The sequence below is a fragment of the Rhinichthys klamathensis genome, unplaced genomic scaffold, assembly GCF_029890125.1.
Source record: "Rhinichthys klamathensis goyatoka isolate OS25496 unplaced genomic scaffold, OSU_Roscu_1.1 h1tg000176l_1, whole genome shotgun sequence".
Lineage (NCBI taxonomy): Eukaryota > Metazoa > Chordata > Actinopteri > Cypriniformes > Leuciscidae > Rhinichthys > Rhinichthys klamathensis.
This window is the reverse complement of record NW_026606705.1, coordinates 5,147,293-5,169,225: the sequence shown is the minus strand read 5'-3', so window position 1 is coordinate 5,169,225 and position 21,933 is coordinate 5,147,293. Positions and strand designations below refer to the sequence as shown.

Below are 21,933 nucleotides of genomic sequence, written 5' to 3'. Positions count from 1 at the left end.
AAACTCCATTAATGAGAATGGCATATTTAATCTAAATGTTTATATCAGAAGTAAAACAGTTTAAATCATTCTTTTATTTATTTAAAATGTTATTGTGAACACATGCTTCTTGATGGTTTTGTAATGAACACCGTAGTTAGGACCGATGATGAGTAGCGATTGTGCTTCATGACTGTATTTGCAGACTTTGACATTTTATGATATATGTACATTAAGGAAAATATTTCCTTTTTACACTGTGTTCTGCAGTTCTCTAATAAAAGGGTATTTCATGCTATTCTGTATCACATGTAGTCGCGCCATGTCCTCCTGCGCTCCCGTTGTGGACAATGTGACTGTAAGGCAGCGCTGATTATTATTATTAGTTTTTTTTATATACATTTTGAATTACGTTTGGATTTTACTAGATGTATATAGCCTAAAACAATCGGCACAAACTGTTGGATTTAATCTTCATGATAATGTGGATATAATGTATGAAATGGAGTGAAAATTAAATGTCATTAATTCTTATAATCGTTCTTCTCACATTTATTTTCTAAAATCTAACTTCAGTTCACTACCTCACCATCTGTGTCGCCAATTCCCTTTGTCTCCAGAATGTGCGTACGCACGGTCAAGAGCATCTTTACGGTGCGCACTTATTTACGCCAAGTTTATTTTTTATAAATCCCGATATGTGCGTGGAAAAATGCGTACGCATATTTGTATGCCCATTTTGTGCGTACGCAACGTTTATACATGAGGCCCCTGGCCAATCCAACAGCCTCATTTAGGTTAAATACAATACTCTGATTTTAGTTTTTTATATATTTATTTTAATCTGAACCTAAATTAAAAGACCTGCTCAAATTTTCAAAAAGTGAACACGAACATCACACATCACGAGAAAACAACGATTTCGGGTTCTGGACCGGTGTCATGATCCAGGGATGTAACGGGTGAGCTTGGTCATCTTCAGTATAAGAGAGAGTTAAACTTTAATAAAACATTAACGCCTAATGTGTTGTAAGAAATAGAATAGGAAAACATGTTGGACCTAATGGCCAACCATCACCATACTCTCCATCCCTCATTTTCTGGAAAAGTGGGCTATTCGGAAAAAAATTAATGCATCGTGACCAGACCCTGGGTATTTATCCACAAAGTTAGTAATTAGGTTTGTGGAGTCACACACTACCTGGACGTTAATGGAGTGTGTGTGCTTCCTGTTGCGGAACAAATTCTCTATTTCAGATGGGGGAAATCAACTGAGCATGTGTTCCATAAATTGCTCCAAGCACATTTGGGAAATCTGACATGGTCTGAAAACCCCGTTTGATTTTTTGGATTGCTTCCTGGCCATTTGGAAATATTATGTGCATCTGCACTAATTTCAACACTGACTTGACCAAGGATAACGCAGGTGAAAATGCAGACTGTGAAATCCCAGCTAAAGAAGCCACAGTATGTTGAAAAGTGAAGGGTTCCAAGAAGTTTTGATGCACTAGGTATTGCGTGACTCCTTGTAGTTGAGGGTTCCATGATTTATTTTATTTCCTGCAGCAAATTAAAAATAACATGGCTTGGCAAACAATATGTTCTAAACTATATGGATAACGTCTTCCTCTGGCATTCCAAAGAAATTATACGAGTGGAAAATATTTTCACCCTTCTACCTCCCTCCCAACAATTGCAGCCATGTCGCAAAAAGGGTTAAGACATGCTTTTTTGGGGAGTTAAATAAGGGTGCAAATACCATTAAATTGACTAGTGCAAACATTTGCGTGATTGATTTAAATACTGTCCTCAAATTTTGCGTCTGAAAGGGAAACTCCTACAAATGCATATGTAATAAGGTCAGCCGCAAAAATAACTCAGCGCTAATTTAGCACTGCGTGTCTTTAGTAAATCCCGACAGTAGTTTTTTAACACCAAAAGAGGCTGTGTGGTGGCATAAGCAGTTAGTAAATCTGGCCCTAAGTCTTGAAGACATGTTTTTTCTGTTACAAAAAATGCAGTGCAATTATTTCATTCACTTGTATCCTTTTATTTAAAAGCATCCATTTACATTGTGGGATTTCACAGTAAGACAAAAGTTTATTTATTTATCTAATATTTTGATTCCAAAGTATTAATCTAATATACGAGGCAAATTATAAATAACTAAAGGATAGAAATAAAAGACATGGTCAAGTTTAACAGGAGTGTCACCTGATCAGATAAATATCTGATATGGGCCAAAATGTTAAATTTCATGTGAACAGCCTCACCAAATATACTGTATTTGAGGGGGAATCCGATTTGGCCCACACTTAGCTGTGGTGTGAACGAAGCCTTAATTTTACACAGAAACGTATTTTCTGGTGCCATTTTAAACTGCCGAGCCATTTAAAACTCTTCCCACACAAGGAACACAAATAGGGTCTCACATCCGCATGACTTTTCAGGTGTATCCGTAAGTGTAATGGCAAAATAAATTTTTTATTACATTGATCACAATTAAATCGCCTTCCACCAGAGTGAATGAGCAGGTGATGTTTGAAATTGCTTCTTTTTCTAAACCTCTTGTCACACTTTTTTTTCCCAGAATGACTTTGTAAATGACTTTTCAAGTCTCTTTGATATGTGAAACTTTTTTCACACTGAAGACATGTAAAAGGCTTCTCTCCAGTGTGAAGTCTCATGTGAGTCTTGAGGTTTCCTTTAAGTGTGAAACTCTTTCCACAGTGATGACACATGAACGGCTTCTGTCCAATGTGAATTATTACGTGCTTCTTAAGCTGTTTCCTGTCTGTGAAATTTTGTCCACACTGATGACATTTGAAACAGTTCTCTCTTGAATGAATCCCTATGTGTTTATTAAGAGTTACTTTATGCCTGAAACTCTTTCCACACTGATCACATGTGAAAGGCTTCTCTCCAGTGTGAATTCTCATGTGATACTTAAGATTTCCTTTTTGTGAGAAGATCTTCCCACACTGTTTGCATGTGTGAGGGCTCTCTCCAGTGTGAACTCTCATGTGGGAATCAAACGAATCTTTATATGTAAAATTCTTTCCACACTGAGGGCATGTGTAAGGCTTCTCTCCAGTGTGAAGTCTCATGTGAGTCTTGAGGCTTACTTTATGACCGAATGTTTTGCCACAGTAATGACACAAGAAAGGCTTCTCTCCTGTGTGCTTTCTCATGTGAGTCTTCAGGTCTTTATTGAGTCGGAAGCTCCTTTCACACAGCTGGCATTTGAAAGGCTTCTCTCCAGAGTGAATTATTACATGCCTATTAAGACGTTTCAAGTCAGGGAAACTCCTTCCACACTCATGACATATAAACCGGTTCTCTCTTGAGTGAACTCTTTTGTGGGAATTAAGGGTTTCTTTACGTGTAAAACTCTTTCCACACTGATCACATGTGAAAGGCCTCTCTCCAGTGTGAATGTGCATGTGATACCTAAAGTTTATTTCTGCTTTATAACTCTTTCCACACAGTTTGCAGGTGTAAGGCTTCTCTCCGGTATGAGTTCTCATGTGGTTTTTAAGGGCTCCATTTTGAGTGAAACTCTTTCCACAATGTTGGCAGGTGAAAGGCTTCTCTCCAGTGTGAAGTCTCATGTGAACTTTAAGGTTTCCTTTTTCAGTGAATTTTTTTCCACACTGTTGACAGGTGTAGGGCTTTTCTCCATTGTGAACTCTCATGTGGACTTTAAGGTTTTTGTGTTGACTGAAACTCTTTCCACACTGAAAGCAGGTGAAAAAACTTCCAGCTCCTGTCTTTTGAACTCTTTTTGGCGAAGAAGTATTTTCAGTCTGTGAGCCACTAAAAGATTTTTCTCCAGTTATCAAATCATGATCTTTCATTTCATTCAGTACTTCACTCTCCTCTTTCAGTGCCATCAGATCTACAGCAGAAAAAGATAAATACAAGTTAAGCCATGTTTAATGGCACAAAGCAAAATGCATCAACACATTTAAAGTATAAAATCTAGCAACATGTATGCTAGATCCTCAACAGTAATGATCTAGTTAACGGAACACCTCCGGCTCATCAGGTATATTACCTTGAAGATCAAGAACAAATGAATATCTTTCTGATGAAATCTGAGAGACGCTTCAAAAAAGTATATAGAGATCGTAAAACTAATTTATATGAATTGAGTGGTTTAGTCAACATTTTCTGAAGCGACTCGTTCACTTTATATCACAAACAAGTTTAATTTAGTCTTTTATTCACGTATAAACATTGACCAGCAAACATAAACAGAAGCTCAACTGAACCTGTGTCATGAACAACCAGATAAGGTTAGATCCAAACGCAGCGTGAGTTTATTCACAGGGTAGTCAGACAGGCAAGGGTCACAGACAGCAAACACAGCATAGGAGACAAGCCAATACTCAGGATCAGAAACCAGGCGAGATGACAGAGGCAGGCGGCAGACGAGACGGAATCCGGGAAACAGGCAATGGGTCAAATACACAGACAGGAACAGAAGACTAGGATAACAGACTTGGAAAACTAGGAAACGCTCGGAAATGTACACAACAGTGAAACAAGACTTAGCGCTGAGTGATAGTGAGAGTTGGGTATAAATGAGTGTGGAGCTGCGTGAGGAACTAGATGCAGGTGTGAGAGTGATCAGTGGAAACAGGTGTGTGCGCAATCAGTTCAAGGGAAGCCGGTGCAGAAGTGGACCGCCCTCTCGTGACACTAGAGGGCAATCCAGCCGAACTTCAGCACAACCTGCTGATTGGTTCTGGCGGTACATAAAAAGTGCTGCATAACACACGAGAATGAACCTCATTGGTTCTTGCACGTCAAGCGAAAATGATTGAGCTTCCGTTTTCCACAACTTATGTGTGAGTTGATGAATGTTTATGTGAATAAAAGCCTTAATTCAATCTGTTCATCATGTAAATCGATTGTGTCTCTTCAGAAAACTAGAGAGTTGACCCTCTCCTGACTAAACTCTGCCTTTGTTCATGACAAGCCCCAGTTGGCCCGCTTTGGACAAGGTATTATTGGACAAGGAGGGTCAAAAACCATGGGCGTTGGCCCGATCAAGCCCCCAAAGTGATAGTGGAAATGTGACTGGTCCTGGCACGCACTAGCACGCTCGCTTTTGGTCTGACAGTAGAAACACTGCTATTGGGGCTGTAGGGCTAAGTAGATCTGGGAATAATCTGCATAGCTGTGGTAAGCAATTGGGTTATTAGTAGGGGTGTGACGAGACACTTATCTCACTAGGCGAGACGAGACACAAGAACTTCACGAGAACGAGACAAGATTTTTGCACAATTCTTTAAAGAAATCATCAATGACAAAATTCATGACTGGAAAAATAGTCCGCAGATGCATTTTGAAATGTTTTAACTAATAATCTTGTAATGAATGTCATTTTAGCTCAACTTTATGAGTATGAATTATCAAATATTTCCACAAATTGAACATAATAAATATAGTATAACTAACAAAAATATTTTTTCTCTTAGTCTTAAGTGCAAGTGCAACCAAATTCAAAGTACTCTAAAAATTCAAATTGCAAACAGGCCAGAGATAGGTATGATATTGAGAGACATGCTATTGTATGTAGCCTAATTTGCGCGCATTGCATTAGGGAGCTTGTGTTTTACTTCACTTTCACATTTGCGATCGCACCTACTATGTAAAGGGAGCGACAGTGCTGAGCGTGCATTCTTCAAGTTAAGACATTTATCAGACGCTTAGGGTCTGTTACGCAACGAATCCTCCACCATGGTCTTGTCATTCATCTCGCCTTACTCTCATCACGTGATCAGTAAACTGTGAGCCACTCTGCAACTCATCCTGGATGAGCAGAGCAGACATTTACAAGTTTACAATGGTTTTTATTTTTATAAAAACAGCAAAACCGCAGTGGAGGCGGTGCCGCGGTGATCACAGTAATGTAGTGTGAATGTAGCGGTGGTATATTCTATGCTAATTTCACCCTTACGCTCCGTCACAGCGATATCGCGAGACAGCTTTCCACTCACATTGGGTCTCATTCATGAAACATTCGTAAATATACGAGTAAATATGAGTGATTTGCGCGTAAAGAGACCTTCCCGAAAACTCATCTCCTGATTCACAAATACTTTGTAAACGTCAGATGTGATAGTGAAATGTGTGTGTGTGTTAATGAATTTCAATCAGTCGTAAATGGGACACGCGTGGATGCTTATTCTCAATTACCATAAATCCCGCCCATTAAATCCGACTGACAACTATATATGGCCATCATATTATTACACCAAACGAAGGATTTCAACGTGTCTTCTCAAAAGCAATTGAAAAAGAAAAAATGCAGAAATCAAAGTTTTATTATCAGAAGTTCATTCAAAACACCACATTTTATTTTCAAGCGTAGGCTACATAATGGCGTATCAGGTCCTAAAAAAAAGGAAGCTTGGCAGCATATTACAGATGCAGTTAATGGAGTTTCATCTGTTAATCAAACAGTCCCAGAAGTAAAAAGAAAAACTGTATGTAATTACTATATATAATATTTTTTCAAAATGCTGTGTAAATATGTACCCGATTAAGGTGAATTAAAATGCAGCCTTAGTTATTAATGAGCAAAACGTTCGGATGTTAAACTCACTATTTACGCGTGGCTGGAAGCAGGTGTAGATTTCTTTCATACCAACTAACATTTGGAAAATACTAGGGGTGTGACGAGATCTCGTGCCACGAGATCTCGCAAGACTAAAACATGACGAGATTTCTCGTCGAGTGAAAAGCTGTCTCGCGATATCGCCATGACTGAGCATGAGGGTGAGATTACCATAGAATATTCCACCGCTACACTCACATTCGCCTAAACTATCGTTTTGCTGTTTTTATACAAAAAATAAAAACCATTATAAAATAATGTAAAAGTCTGCTCTGCTCATCCAGCACGAGTTGCCGTTGCAATCAGTGCAGCACGTATCACAGTTCACTGATCGCGTGAGGATGGCGGAGGATTCGTTGCGCAACATAGACTAACGTCTGATTTAACGTCCAATATGTAGAATGCGCGCTTAGCACCGTTGCTCCCTATTCACAGAGTACGCGCGATCACGAAAGTGAAAGTAAAACACAAGCTCCCTGATGTGCATTGCGCACAAATTAGGTTGCGAACATACAATAGTCCGTCTCCTAATACCCATCTCTGGACTGTTTATTTGCGGCTATGGTCTCAGTTTGCACTTCGAATATATTGAGAGAGTACTGTAATGTCTTAAGGACAACAGACAAGGGAGGCTCTGTTTCTGAACTTATAATCGGACGGAACGCAAGAGCAGCTGTAGAGACAAACACACCAGCCTCGTTTCTCTCTACCCGGCCTTTTCCGAACTCACCGCATTAACCCTATAACTGTTGTGTTGCTGCACCCAAAATGTGGAACTCTCTCCCCCGATCACTCTGTTCTGTTAACACTATTTCTGATTTCAAATCCATGCTCAAAACTCACTTATTTTCTGAATGTTATAACTCTTAGGGTTTTTTTTTTCTCTCTCTCTCTCTCTCTCTCTTCTCTCCATCTACCTAATTTCTCATGTATTGTACAATTTTGTCTTCGTACTGTTGTTCTGTCTGCTGTCTTTGTCCTTTGCCTGTAATGTTGCCTGTTTATTGTAAAGCGTCCTTGAGCTCTGGAAAGGCGCTATATAAATAAAACAGCAATTTGAAAATAATTATAAAGAGTCTGTGTGCTAACTTTGATTATGGTTGCACTTGCACTTATTGTTTGCGCTTAATAAGACTTCAAGGAGTTCAGTTAGGAGGTCACACACAGCCTCAATCAGAAATCAGCTCTTAAATGTACAGTAAGGGCTGAAGAGACTAATGTAAAATCATACAGAGAAAAGCCAGTCAATAAAAACCTTTTTACAGTGCTTGTATATTGTTTCTGTCAATGCATTTGATAATTCATACTCATAATGCATGTCATTTCAGGTCTACTTTATAAGATTATTAGTTAAACATTGCAGAATGCACCTGCATACTATTTTTCCAGTCATGAATTTTGTCATTGAGGATTTCTGAAAAATTGTGCAAAAATCTCGTCTCGTCTCGTTCTCATGAACCCAATTTCGTGTCTCGTCTCGTGAGATAAGCGTCTCGTCACACCCCTAGAAAATACGAACATTTTAATGAATCCGAAAATTTACGCCAGAACCACTTTACAGACGATTTACACAAATTCGTTCGGCTCCTGTTTCATGAATGAGACCCATTGCCTCGCAAGATCTCGTCACACCCCTAGTTATTAGTGAATGAGCAGATGAGCGAGTGATTTAAGATGTAGTTTTTACTTCGGACGTAGATATTGGGTTCATGTTAATCAAAATAATTCTGTTTAGGCCTGTGTCTCTCAACTCCTCAGGACCAATCTCCCAGAATGTTTTAGATGCTTTCCTATTCAACACAATAAGAAGCTGATGAGTTGAGAAACACTGGTTTATACTGTTGTGAACTTTTTCTTCTTAAGTTAAGGAACTTAGAAGCTATGACCAGGAGACTCGGGTTGTATCTTAAGTCGGATTTTTTTATTGAGAACACGAGCTGTTGCGTTGCTGTAGTCTTTCGATACAAGTCTGACTAAACTAAAATACAGACTGTAGTTTATACATTTAGAGGGGGAGGAGTTACATCGAAGGGGAGACACTCTGAAACAAAGCATGTAAATGAGGTATACAGGTTTTGGAACCTGCTCAGCATGACTCTTCAAACGCTGAGATACGAGAACAGGATGGGCAGGACTTCTCCTACTGAGACAGGAACTCAAAGACAAAAGGTGACAGAGAGATCAGGACAGTCAGGAATATTCCGCTGGGAACCCCTACCGTTTGTACCCTACCCCTACCTTTCTCAATATAAAATACTATTGTATTGGAATCTAAATTAAACATTTTAATAAATTTGTAGCACTACATTTCTCACTTTGAGAGTTCTAATAACTCACAAAATACAAATTTAGACACTTAAAAGTTCATTCTTGTAACTTGTGATCGTTACAGGCACATAACTCATGCTCTGTGTTTGCTTTTCTGTAATGCTGACACAGAAAACAAACATGCAATTAGGGTCCGTGAAGTTCTTACAGATAATAGTCTTTTCTGGTTGGAACTGTGATTTTCTCGTGAGATGTGTGATTAATTTGTTGAATGAAAAACTTGATACTGTGGACGCACAGATAATACCCCAGTAGAACAAACAACATAATTGCTATTTCCTTTATCCACAGCCAGGGTTTACCAATCAAGTTTCCGAACCATGAAGAATTATCTTCAGTCATCTGGTGTAATTTAGTTGAAAGATCAAGAATGTCTTGTTGGATTTTGGTCAAGTTCTCTGTTGGATCCATTAACCCGGTGCGCAGCATTCAGGGCCGATAATGGTGCAGGCTCCTCCTTGCGTTGCAAGAATGTAATCCAAGGCCACTCTTGATCTGTAAGATCATTATCTTGTGCGAAGCGAGTGTGTCCGTGATGTTACCCAGGGCCAAAGCCGTATCATTGGCCAATTTCTGTACAGAATCGACTTGATCAAGGGCCTGTATGACACCATAAGACGGGATCAATGCTCCACGAGTTCTTGACCACCATGTTTGTGCACAAGTGAGTCATGGAATGCAGCCATCTTCGGGTGTGGCATGCAAACGTTCTTTCCAGCAAACAAGGCATTTCTTGACATATTCATCAGATCTAAGAATACATTGTTTCTTGAATCCACACTTTGTGCGATGTCCATGATGGTTAGTAGTAGTACGACAATCTTGTTCATGTTGATGGATGACTGAAGATTCCGTATGTGGGTCTCTGCGTTGTGTATTTTTTTCTTTTCTTTTCTTTTGTGATAGTTGGCTCGGCAGTGGGTCTAGCTGTTTTCTGGAAGGTTGTGGCTTCATATGCAGGTGAGGAGGTCGGTGTGTATGGGTCTCGGGACAGCCATCAAGTGGTACCTGCACAGAGGTAGAAAGAAAACAAAAGACGACAGAGCAGTATTTGTTCAAACACTAGGGTTTTATCTTTTTCTGAGTCTGCTATTGTTGTTCCTTCGCTTCCCTATTTCTTAATTCCTGTGACACCTAAAGAACAGTGAGGAAAGGATGGACTAGTGGATGGGGAAGGCCTATGAGGGAGTCTTCACTGTAGGGTTGGCCCCCGAAGCCTGTTGCAATCGGTTCTTCCCTGGGCTCCTCACTAGTCTGTGTCCTATCCTATCCCTGTAGGTGGGGGAACAACTTTACAGTGTGACACATGAGTTCAGGTTTTCCTTCCCTGACACAATACTGCAGCTGCTGTAATCAACATCACTTGATGTGGTCCGTGCCACTTAGGCTCTAATGGCTTGCAACATTCTAGACACTTCCTTGACTATCTGTCCTGTGAAGTGTGTACCTTGATCTGCGTAATACAATCATGAGTCATTTCTCCTTCATCCTCTAACACAACTTCAGTCATTTTAGACATCATACATGAGGATGGGTTTGTAACTGGTGCACGCTGTACTGTGAGGGTAGTTAACCAATTTCCCCAACGGAAGGAGGTGACAAAAGTGACTTTTGCTTGATTCATTATTGCGGTCACTACATGAGGGCATTTTACGTTTACAGCCAGACCTAAACTCATTACTGATGAAGGGCCTGTGCTGTAGCATAACATTTAAGGCTGTGAGTCTACTTAACCAGTGTCCCCCAAAGGAAAGCTGAGACAGTCACTTTCCTTTTGTTCTATTAAACAAAATTAAGTATTTTATCTCTGTTGAAAAGCCCCGTTCACACTACACGCGACCAAGCGACGTGATACCATTCATTTCAATGGTGAGCGGGCGACTTCCGGCGACAGCGACCGTTGGCGACTAGATGGGGCGTGTCTGGCGACGCGACAAAGTTGAGAAATTTTTAACTTTATGCAAATGAAGAGCGATTTTCGCGAGCGACAACCAATAGGAGTGGAGCGCACGTGATCCTTCTCCTCAGCCCCTGGTAAACAAATTGCCAGCCGTTCACCGGGGAAAAATGGCTCGGCGGAACCGTGTATTGTCCTTGCAAATCAGGGGACCCACCCTCCGCAGCAGCACATCAAACTGGGTCCTGTCCAGCCTGAAGTACTGCTGGAACCGGACTTCATCCAGCCGCAGTTCCTGCACCAGCCGGTGGTACTCGCCGTGCTGTCTCCGAGCCCGAATGGTCTCGTGAAACCAGATAGACCGGCGTTTGCGCTTATGCCGTAGATAAACGGCCGCAACGAGAAAAATCGACTTCTGTGTCTCGTTCATCTTCATGCTTCACTACAGACATTTTTATGTACGGAGTATATTTATATTTAGTATTTTCCCTCCAGAAATTGTGTTTTTTAGCGGCAAGAAAGCTGATTCGCTGTCTTTTGGATGTCATACTAGTCAACCAGTAGTGGGAACGCCCACTAGCGACCTCATTGCCAGCGACTGGCGACTTGCAGCGACAAAGTCGCGTGTAGTGTGAACGGGGCTTAAGTTACTGGGGAAATTAAGCACTCACAGCTCAAATGGTTAACACCTCAACAAGCTGCCCCACAAGTTTAATGACGTGGGGAGGGGCTGCTTCAGAGTAGCAAGCAGACTGAGTAGGAGATGTGCAACATTGTAAACTTCTCTAAAGTTCTTTTTGCTTTTCCTACACTCTTTTCTCCAGTGTCCATGCTTACCACAGTAATAACAACTGCCCTATCTCTTAGGACATTTACGTTTCTGTTGGTTCTCTGTGTTGACCTTAAAGGGTGCTGCTGCAATGTTTACTCTTGCCTTAACATAAGAGTCTCTTTCCCATGTAGCTAGCCTGTCTAGGTTACTTCTGAGAGTTCTGTTAGACCAAGTTAGATCTAGGAATGACAAGGCTCTTCTGTACTCAGCTACAAGGCTATCTGACCAGATGCGGACTAGAGGTCTGTAGGAGCCATTTATACATGCACCTTTTCTTGATAGGTTAACATTGCAATTACTTATTCTAGCCACTTGGTGGGAGTGTTGCACTGGGTGTGACGCGTCACGTTAGGTATATTAAAGAGAAAAATGTTTTTTTTTTTTGTTTTTTTAGTGCATGCTACGCACTGTAAACCCCAGTTAGGAAATTTGCATGTGTAAATGATGTTTAGATCATTGTGTATGAAAGCTAGAATGTAGAAGTTATTTTAGAAAATAGGCCTGCTAGATGTTTAGATTATATTTTGACTAGTTTAAATGCTGCCTCATTATTATCATTGATGATGCATGCTCGCAAATTAATGCTCCCAGTTAATGACTTGCGCATATGTGTTTTGTTTGCGGTGTGCCTCTCCGGCAATGGCCCATTGACACGCATATTTATTGCACTCGCCTAAAATTATTTACATCAGTTATTCATTATATACTAATGCTGCTGTGGTTATATTTATGTAATAATATTCCTCAACTTAAAAAAAAAAAAAAAGGAATGTAGTTTCATCACTACCTCCGCCTGCAACTCGGAGTGTGCTTAGCAACACAGTCAGAAATCAGAAAGAAAGTACATATTTACCTACAATTTTACAGATGTTAGTTCAATTTTGTTTATACTTAGTGTTAATACAATATGAGCCTGTATGACTTCACAATTGCTTTGTTTATAGCCGACTGATTATTTATTTATTTTACTCGCATTTGATTTGCTTAGAGCAAATTTAGAACATTTAGTTTCTCCATATAGAGGAATTACAATAAAACAGATTGAAAAACCTTTGAATCTCCTCTCATTCTTGGTTCAGGCTGCCTCACTTGATGGGCCATTAGCCATTGGGAGAGTGTCTGTCACACCCCTGGTCTGAATCTCATTAATATTGATAGGCCATTACCACCCCCTCGCATAAACCTCTTCTGACCAAAAAACTGTCATACAAAGTATGAATTCATGTTTTGCTTTATGTGAACAATTAGGCAGGATGGTTTTCACATCACTTTGAAGCCAGAACTCGAAGCGACAATTAGTCGCATCCATTAGTCAAAAGTCTTGTGGACACATATTTAGTATGTGTTTTGTGGTCTTATTTCAACAACTTTCATTTTTATTTTTTTCAATAACCACGCATAAACATTATTCTCTTAAAAATACAAACATGTACATACATGTTGCTCATATATTATGGTATCCCCATATGCGCTATATAGAGTGAATTTACACCTTTGCCATTAACATGTTTATAAATAACTGAAAAAAGCACAAATGTTAGTGCTTGTCAAAACATCCCAAGGGCCCCCAAAACACCCTGGTCCCCTAAGGGTTAACAGGTGTGGCAATCAATTAGGAAAGGTGTGGATGGCGAGGAACACACAGTTCTTACCGTAGCCGTGGGCACTTTACCAACAGCACGACAGCACTTTATTGCTTAGCACTGGTGAAATACCATTTTATGTAAACCATCTCCTTTTTTAAACCATCTCCTTTTACAATAAACGGGAATACCACCCAAAGAGAGCTTATGTTTGGACTCCGGAATTTCTGCTACGCGTTGAGAACACCATGCCATCTACACCAAGGCTTATAGAATAGTCTCAACAAGGTCCTTTGTCAATTAACACACTTTCAGAATCATCAACTATTCCACCGCAAGTTACGGCTGACTTACAAAACCTTTCAGTGTATTCACTCACATTTTCTTCTTTAATTTGCACACAGTTAGTGATTCTAGACCAGTCTATTTTGGGTCCTAAGATATTCTTTAGAATTTTCAAAACACCTTCTCTCATATCGCTTCTACTGGCATGTTGTAGTTCAGAAGTCACTGCAGATTCAAAACTAGGGCTGGTCCGAATACCATTTTTTCAGCTTCGGTAGTAATGAACATCGAATATTCGAAGCTTCGGAATCTCTATATGTCTGTCTGTCCGTTTGCATTTTGATTATTTCGAGAACCGTTCATCCAAACGACTTCACAAGGAGTGCAGTCTCGTATTTGGTGCAATATAGATAGACAGGCGAGACGCAACACGTTCAGAGTTAATAAACTTTAATTAAACTACAGAACAGCGCGAACGGGAAGCGGCACGCCTCATGCGAGCAGAGCTTATATGCTCCGAGAACGGACACTAGTGATATAAAACACACACACAGGTCTGTTAGCTTACAGACATGAGGCGCGCCACTTATTTAAATCTACCCTACTTTGTCATTAAAAATATTGATTTTCTCACTAACAAATTACTAAGGTAGTCTAATATTTTTCTCACTAACAAATTACTAACAAAGTAGGGTAGATTTAAATAAGCGGCGCGCCTCACGCGAGCAGGGCTTATATGCTCAGAGAATGGACACTGCACGCACTAGTGATATAAAACACACAGGTCTGTTAACTTAAGCAATATTTTTAATAAGGTAGTCTAATATTTTTCTCACTAACAAATTACTGACAAAGTAGGGTAGATTTAAATAAAGAAGTGGCGCGCCTCACGTGAGCAGGGAGCTCCGAGAACGGACACTGCACGCACTAGTGATATAAAACACACACACAGTGACAGGTCTTTTAACTTATGAATTTTTTTTTAATAAGGTATAGGTAATATTTTTCTCACTGACAAAGTAGGGTAGATTTAAATAAATAAAAGCTAAATTTAAATAAATAAAAACGAAATTGAAATAAATAAAAATGAAATTTAAATATAGAAAAACGAAAAATAAATGAACGAACTGTAATAGCCTAAATAAAGAACACTGTAGCAATATCAATTTCAATAACATCACAAATTTCAATTTATATTTTGCAGTAGATTAATTTAGATTGATAATAACGGGTAAAAAGGATAATACATTTTGTTTCTATTTTCCACAATGTCAAAGCAACGCAGCTTAACCCAAAACACAAGCTCAGGCAAGCACTTCTGTCCATGATACAAACTCCGCTGTTCTGCGCTCTAGCCAGAGAAAACTCCCGTTGCAGGAACACTTTTAGTAGTCCAAGAAGAAGCAAATATATTTATTTAGTAGCTAAGTTATATGTTAAGTATTATATTTCACCAGATTTTATAGTGTAAAACATATTCAAGCGCGAATGAGAACCGTTTTGAGGGGGGTGAAACAAAATATTAGCACGTAATGTTAACCTTCTCTGTGAACAGAGGATAAACAAAAATAACTAGCACTTAATGCTAATCCTTCTCTGTGACCAGAGGATCACCAATATTAACACGTAATGCTAATCTTCCCTGCCTGACAACAGAGGATAAACTTACATCTCTAAAAGAAAAACTTTAGAGGTTAACCAAAATCTACAGCTGTCTGTTAACTCTTCTATTGCTGTGCAGAGGATAACAAATTTGTACTGGTCTTTGAAGATTCTTTGAATAGAGTGAAACTCACCAAATCGTTTGGTTGTACGGTAAGATTCCGTCTGGAACTCAGTCAGAAAAGTTAATTCTTTGTAGAAATCTTTGTTGAGCTTGAGGTTTTCAAGATTCCGTCTGGAACTCAGTCAGAAAAGTTCTTCTTTGTTGAGATCTTTGTTGAGCTTGAAGTTTAAATCTGGATCCAGGTGAGTAGCTTCTATCCGGGTCACGGCACCATCTGTTGTGAACTTTTCTTCAAGTTTAAGAATTCAGAAGCAAAGACCAGGAGACTCGGGTTGTATCTTAAGTCGAATTCTTTTATTGAGAACATGAGCTGTTGCGTTGCTGTAGTCTTTCCATCCAAGTCTGACTAACCTAAAATACAGACTGTAGTTTATACATTTAGAGGGGGAGGAGTTACATCAAGGGGGAGACCCTCTGAAACAAAGCATGTAAATGAGGTATACAGGTTTTGGAACCTGCTCAGCATGACTCTTCAAACGCTGAGACAGGAACTCAAAGACAAAAGGTGACAGAGAGATCAGGGCAGTCAGGATTATCCCGCTGGGAACCCCTACCGTTTGCAGAGATTTCCTGATCTCATCATTTATGAACTTTCTCAATATAAACTACTATTGTATTGGAATCTAAATAAAACATTTTAATAAATTTGTAACACTACAATACTACCTCTACTTTAATGCATGACATAATAAAGAATGGCTAACTTATAAGTAGGATCTTCTCAGGTGCACTTGAAGGCATCATTAATATTTGTCTGGTCATGTGATCTCAACATTTCTGTCCACATAAGGTGACCTCGCTTCATGTAAAATAAATCCACTTTAATTAAGATACACATATGACACTTTTCAAAAATACCATTCATTTCTGTAGAGGTTGACATATCAAGAAAATCCTTAATCCATATTAATAAGAAATTACTGAGTTCAGCTCAGAGAATGAAAACTAACCTGTTTGTTCCTCGGTATCTTCTGGTTTCACTGTGAATACTTCTTCAATCTTCATGTCTTCACTCTCCTCTTTAACCAATGCCATCTTTATAATAGTGTCACGTGGATCTCAATTGCTTCACCAGGAGTTTTTCTGTGTGTTTGGACACTCTTTCCTGTTTAAGATGAGAATAATTAACACACAAAAATACAAATCCAAACTACATCCATGGGAGAGATTATTTTCAATTTCATGATGACTTTAATGCCCTCAAATGGACTAACTAGTAGGGATGGCTTGAGACCACTTTTTATGTTTTATCTTCCGGCATCGATACTAATCGAGCCATTCCACCGAATGGGTGACATTTGCTTGTTGTAACTCTCCAAATTAAACTTGATTTTTTATCTTTTTTCAACACTGAATCTAATACTACACATATTTAACTATTCAAAATGTGTATTGGTCAATCTCAGCCAACTTTTTTTTTTTTTTTTTTTTTTTACAAGGTTTAAGCAGAAGATGGACACATATTTTCTCAGTCCTGTTACCGAAACTCATGTGCCATTTAAAAAGCATGTTTAAAAGCATGTCAATTAATTCCTTTGTTTTCCCCACAAGAAAGTGTTTATTTTAAAGAAATTGTTGGTTATATGTTTAAATAATTGATATTTGTGGAAAAAAATCACTATTTATTAAGGCAAGGTGTATTTTAATAAAAAACACAAAGCCATTTTTTTTTCATTTTAAAGAAGACCGAACCCTCAAGTTTACAATTGTTTTAATAATTTAATTTATTAAACTATTGTATAAATGATGGACCAAACAAAACTGATAAAAACACTGGTTTAACTTTATTTTTTTAGAAAAAAGAAAAAAAATAGTAACAGGAATGAACACATTGTAACAGGAATGAACACTTGGTAACAGGAATGAGCGTCCATATGTGTGTGTATTGGAGAGAGTCTACATGACTGTGTGTGCATAAGATTTCTGTGTTGAAGTGATGTACTATGTGCTAGAAGTACTTCACAGAGAAGGAGGTGGAAAGAGAAAGAAGGAGAGAGAGAAGAAGAGAGATGGAGGGAGAAAGAGGGAAGTTAAGACAAAAAAGGGGGAAAAGAGAGGGTTGCGGTTTCGCTCCTTCCATTGCAATATGCCATAGGTGTGTGTTTCTGGCACCTGCATAGTATGGGTTTTCTCCATTTTCTACAAAATATAAGAAAGACAAAGACACAACGTTTAAGTTACCTCGTGGTGGACTGGCTTCCTGGAAGTATGGTGTTCACATTATAAAACTAATGCTAATGTCTACAATATAAGTAATTGCAACCTTAAAACTCATAATTCAGGTGAATAGTATTATATAAACTAATATTTACAGTATTAAATCAACAAAATAGAGGACTCTACTCACTCCTGTTACTTTAACTCACTCCTGTTATTTATTCATATAAGCAACAGGACTGAAAGTAACAGGATTGAGTTTTTAAGCAAAAAGTTATCAAATACATGCCATATGGTCACATAGCATACATGCTAACAGCATGAGGACACTGAGCAATTTCTAGTGACTTACCAAAAGTTCATATTTTTAAAATAAACAAATAAAATCTAAGAAATAATTTAGGTAACAGGTATGTTGAGATTTACCTTCTCAGTCATAGTTACAATTTCATCAAATATACAGAAATTAAAATGAGAGGACTTACTTATGGTCTTCCCATTGCCTTCAGAAGATCCAGATGATCCAACTTCCTGTTGAAAATGTGTCTTGTGGAATATTCCAAATTTTTCAGAGGGGGGGATGTGTTAGGATAACAGGACTGAGTGAAAACCCGGGGACAGGACTAAAAATTGTATTTTATCTAAAATATTAGATAAAATATTTTTTTCTCATGAAAAAAAAACATTTTAAAGCATAGATTGGATATAAAGTCACACAACAATGCAAACAAATTAAGATTTCTGAAGGATTTTAATCATCATATTTCATGGTAAATTTTAGAGATAAAGAGTGGGGACATGCAGAAAATGCTATTTTTTAGTGTTCCATGTAGTTTTCATTAATGTTTTTAATTATACATTTTAAATTTGTAGTTAGCTTAATGTGCAGGACATTTTGCTTAATAATAAAATGTCTTTTAGAGTTAAATTTCATGCAATTTTATACATTTAATGTCCTGAGGACAGAAATGTCACCCTTTCGGTAGAATGGCTCCCGAAACCATCTTTTCTCCCCTTTTAAACAACTAAGCTGTTGTTAATACATTTGTTTGGATGTCCTTTGTTCACCTAACCATCTAAACAATTTGCTTAAATTGTGAAACAAATATTCTACTTCCCTAAAGGGAATTATACATAGCCCACAACATAAATCAGTTATGCAATACTGACTTTCTCAAACATGCAATGCAAGAGTGTCTCTTTTATCATATCAGAAGTGAAGCAAATAAAGTGAAGACTGTCAAAAGAACGACAAGGAAGCACAAAAAAAGTACACTAGAGTATATAGGCTAGTATACAAGTTTGGTTGTTAGGCGCCTGCAGCACACACTGTTGTACAAGCATACAGTAGAAGAGACTCGTTTTCTGTGATCTGTGTTTTGAATTGTTTGCAGTCTAATCCTTGAAGTATATACGTTATAAGTTATAATTTTTATTTAAGTTTTTAATGGATACATTTCATATCAGGGCTCCAGACTGCGACCACATGTGCGACCAGTAAATTTGCCTCACGTTAAACGCATGGTTAAGCGTGGAAGGGGCGCGTCAATGAATCCGGAATGAGTGAGTGTGAGAAGAATAGCGTGTCTGTGGGAAGGAGACGGAGACAAATATCACAAGCTGCTATGTGCGTCTGAGCAATGAGCGATCTTTCGACTCGTTACCAAGCAGCGAATGCAAACAAAATGAAAGTGGAACGAAAATACGCTACTCATTTATGCTTCACGGACCGTTAATTATTCCGGACCAATAATAGACAGAGCAGCGCATAGCCTTTCTTATGTAGCAAGCAGCGCCCCGAACCATTGACAGTAAAATAAAGACCCGAACTTGCCAGTCGCGGGGGGATCTCGCTCACGCGACACTGTTACTAGGAGATCCAGTCAGTAAAGAAATCCATTGAATTCGCCTCAGAATTAATAACATCATCGCTACGAGATCCAGTGAGAAACATTACGATTCGGCGCAGAGTTCTGTTATAAACCATAGATATCAGATCAAACAGTGCTGACGTGGAAACTTATAGAAGGCTTTCAGTCCACAAATCAGCAACATTCACCATGGATTTAGGCTAATGTAGTAAGTAACTCTAACGATAAATATGATGACAGAAATAGTCAAACGCAGCCTACACATCTTTTCTAGCACTTCAAAACTATAATATCATATATAAATGCTTTTTTGAATTTATTTTTTATGTGTTGACCAACACATATTTTGTTCATCCTTCAAAGATTGTCCTTAAACTAAAAATTTTAATTTGTTGGATAAACATACACATTTAAACACTTATTTAAAAAAGAAATACCATTGTAAACAGTAGGATGTTTATTGGCTATGTTCACTCCTTAATATACATTTTTTCACTCCTTTTGTTTTTTAATTAATATTAAGACATTATGAATGAAAATAATAACAAAAGTTAATTTCATCTACACCCTAAATTAAGCTTAGTGATTTATTGTCAGCCCCAGTGCTACCAGATTTTTTTTTTTTTTTTTTTTGTAGAACTCAGTGTGAGTTCTCATTTGAGGTGATGCTGCCCTCAAATTTGAGTCTGGAGCCCTGTGAACTTAAAATAAAACTGCATATCGTATATCTGTACGTTAAGTCTCTTTATTAATAAAGAATTTGTCAGTATTACAGTTATTTTGGGGGAAATTTGAATAATTGCATTGCAAGCTGATTTAAGGTGTGGCCCTAAATTTTCTGCTTGTGCTCCTAAAATTTTCAGTCAGGGGCAACACCGCTCCTAGTAAAAAAGGTTAGTCTGGAGCCCTGCATACGGAAAACAACTGTAGTACTCTTGTGTTAATTAAATGAAAAGCTGGTAGTTATTGAGATGTTTAGGGATCGATGTTTGATACTGAAAGCTAACACACGCTAACGGCTAATATGCTAATGGAGCTGTGATATCCCTTTTTTCTTCAAGCACGTGTCGTTAATGCATATCAGTTGTTTATTTAGTTGTATAAAAATGTAAGTGGATGTTTGTGAATGTGAAAATATCCATGATATTTTGTGAATCACTTAGTCATTTATATATTTTGTGTTTCTTCAGTTTTACAGTAAAGTATGCAAAGTGTTCATCACATAAGCATAGCATAACAGTGAAAAGGTATTTGGACCTTCTTTTTAGCCCCAAGCAAAGAACGAAAAATGACTTGGCGTAATTAGTGATGGGAGATTTCAATCATTTCGAAACTTTGAATCAACTGAACTAATTGCTTCGCAAAACGATTCACTGTTTTGATGAGCTTGAAACGCCACACGCTGGTGATGCCTGCTGGTCAGAACAGTGCAGTGAATTCTTAAGCCAAGCATGCATAAAAACACCTTTTACAAACCAACTGCAAATGTTTTATTGAATGTATAATCTAAATGCAATTAAAATCATCTAGGCCTAATATACCATTTAATATGAAGTGTCTATAATATGTGTTGGGCTTATTTTGTTTGTTTTATGGAGAGCTTGGTTAATCAAATAAGAAACTTTTAACAATTTTTTTTCCCTTTTATTATACAAATGCGTCATTAAATTTCTACAAATGTATTATTTTTTATCAGAGATCAGGTAAAATCATACATATACACTGATTCGTGGATTCACATAGATCATTGCCCCCTAGTTACAAATCATTGAAATTTCGAAACATTTCAAGACATTTATGATGTAATAAAGCCTTGCTTACTGGAATTACGTGACTTTGGCAGTTTTGCTCTGAATCACTGGCTTAGAAACAAACAATGTGCCAATATATCGAAGCTTCACAAAGCGTGCTTTGAAAAGCGCACATCACTAGTTATTATAACAGGGCCTTGATACGGTTTTCTCCATTCAAAACACATAAGCTGTGTCCCAATGTGAAGGCTGCATCCTCCGAAGGCTGTATTTGAAGGCCGATTGCGTCACAGTGGCGCGGACGAAGGACATCCCAATTCAAAGGCTGCACCCACCGAAGGTCACATTTGAAGGCCGATTGCGTCACCGCAATCACCGTCACCCACATTTCTTTAGATATCTACAAATTAGAAATTATGTTTGTTCCACTGTGCCAAATTTTGAAATATTATCAGCCGACAGTGAATTACATAAATTGCTTACTAGTAATTTACTCTGGCCCCCTTCCTGTTCGCAGGAGTGATGAGATAGTAAGTCGATTGTGTTCACTAAATCGCTGGTTGTCTGAGTGGTGTCCGCAAAATAATGTAGAATTCATAGACAATTGGAAAAGTTTTTGGGGCAAGCCTGACCTGTTGAAAAGAGATGGTATTCATCCCTCCTGGGATGGTGCTGCTCTTCTCTTTAGTAATTTGGCTCATAGTCTTAGAGCTAAAACATGACAAATTTGGCACCAGGTCAGGAAGCAGAAAGACTGGCTAAACCGACCGTCTACTAGCGGCCTCGCGTCACCAAGGTCAGATAAATCCCATCACATAGAGGCTCTTTCACCTAGA

At 38.4% G+C, this 21,933-nt stretch overlaps 1 protein-coding gene across 1 annotated transcript; it reads right to left on the bottom strand.

Moving 5' to 3' along the window:
- Window positions 1–2,052: 2,052 nt before the first annotated feature.
- LOC130092464 (gastrula zinc finger protein XlCGF26.1-like) lies at window positions 2,053–16,532 on the bottom strand. Its single transcript, XM_056260320.1, has 2 exons — window positions 16,269–16,532; window positions 2,053–3,877 (listed from the first exon to the last, which is right to left on the bottom strand). The coding sequence occupies exons 1-2, from the start codon at window positions 16,351–16,353 to the stop codon at window positions 2,295–2,297; spliced, it is 1,668 nt and encodes a 555-aa protein (XP_056116295.1). The 5' UTR covers window positions 16,354–16,532; the 3' UTR covers window positions 2,053–2,294.
- Between the last annotated feature and the right edge of the window lie 5,401 nt (window positions 16,533–21,933).

What these genes read in the sequence shown, in the direction of transcription:
- LOC130092464 (XM_056260320.1), bottom strand. Translation starts at nt 16,353, where the DNA reads ATGGCATTGGTTAAAGAGGAGAGTGAAGACATGAAGATTGAAGAAGTA. An exon ending in AGATACCGAGGAACAAACAG is followed by an intron (nt 3,878 to 16,268) that starts GTTAGTTTTCAT and finishes TTTCTGCTGTAG; the next exon opens with ATCTGATGGCACTGAAAGAG.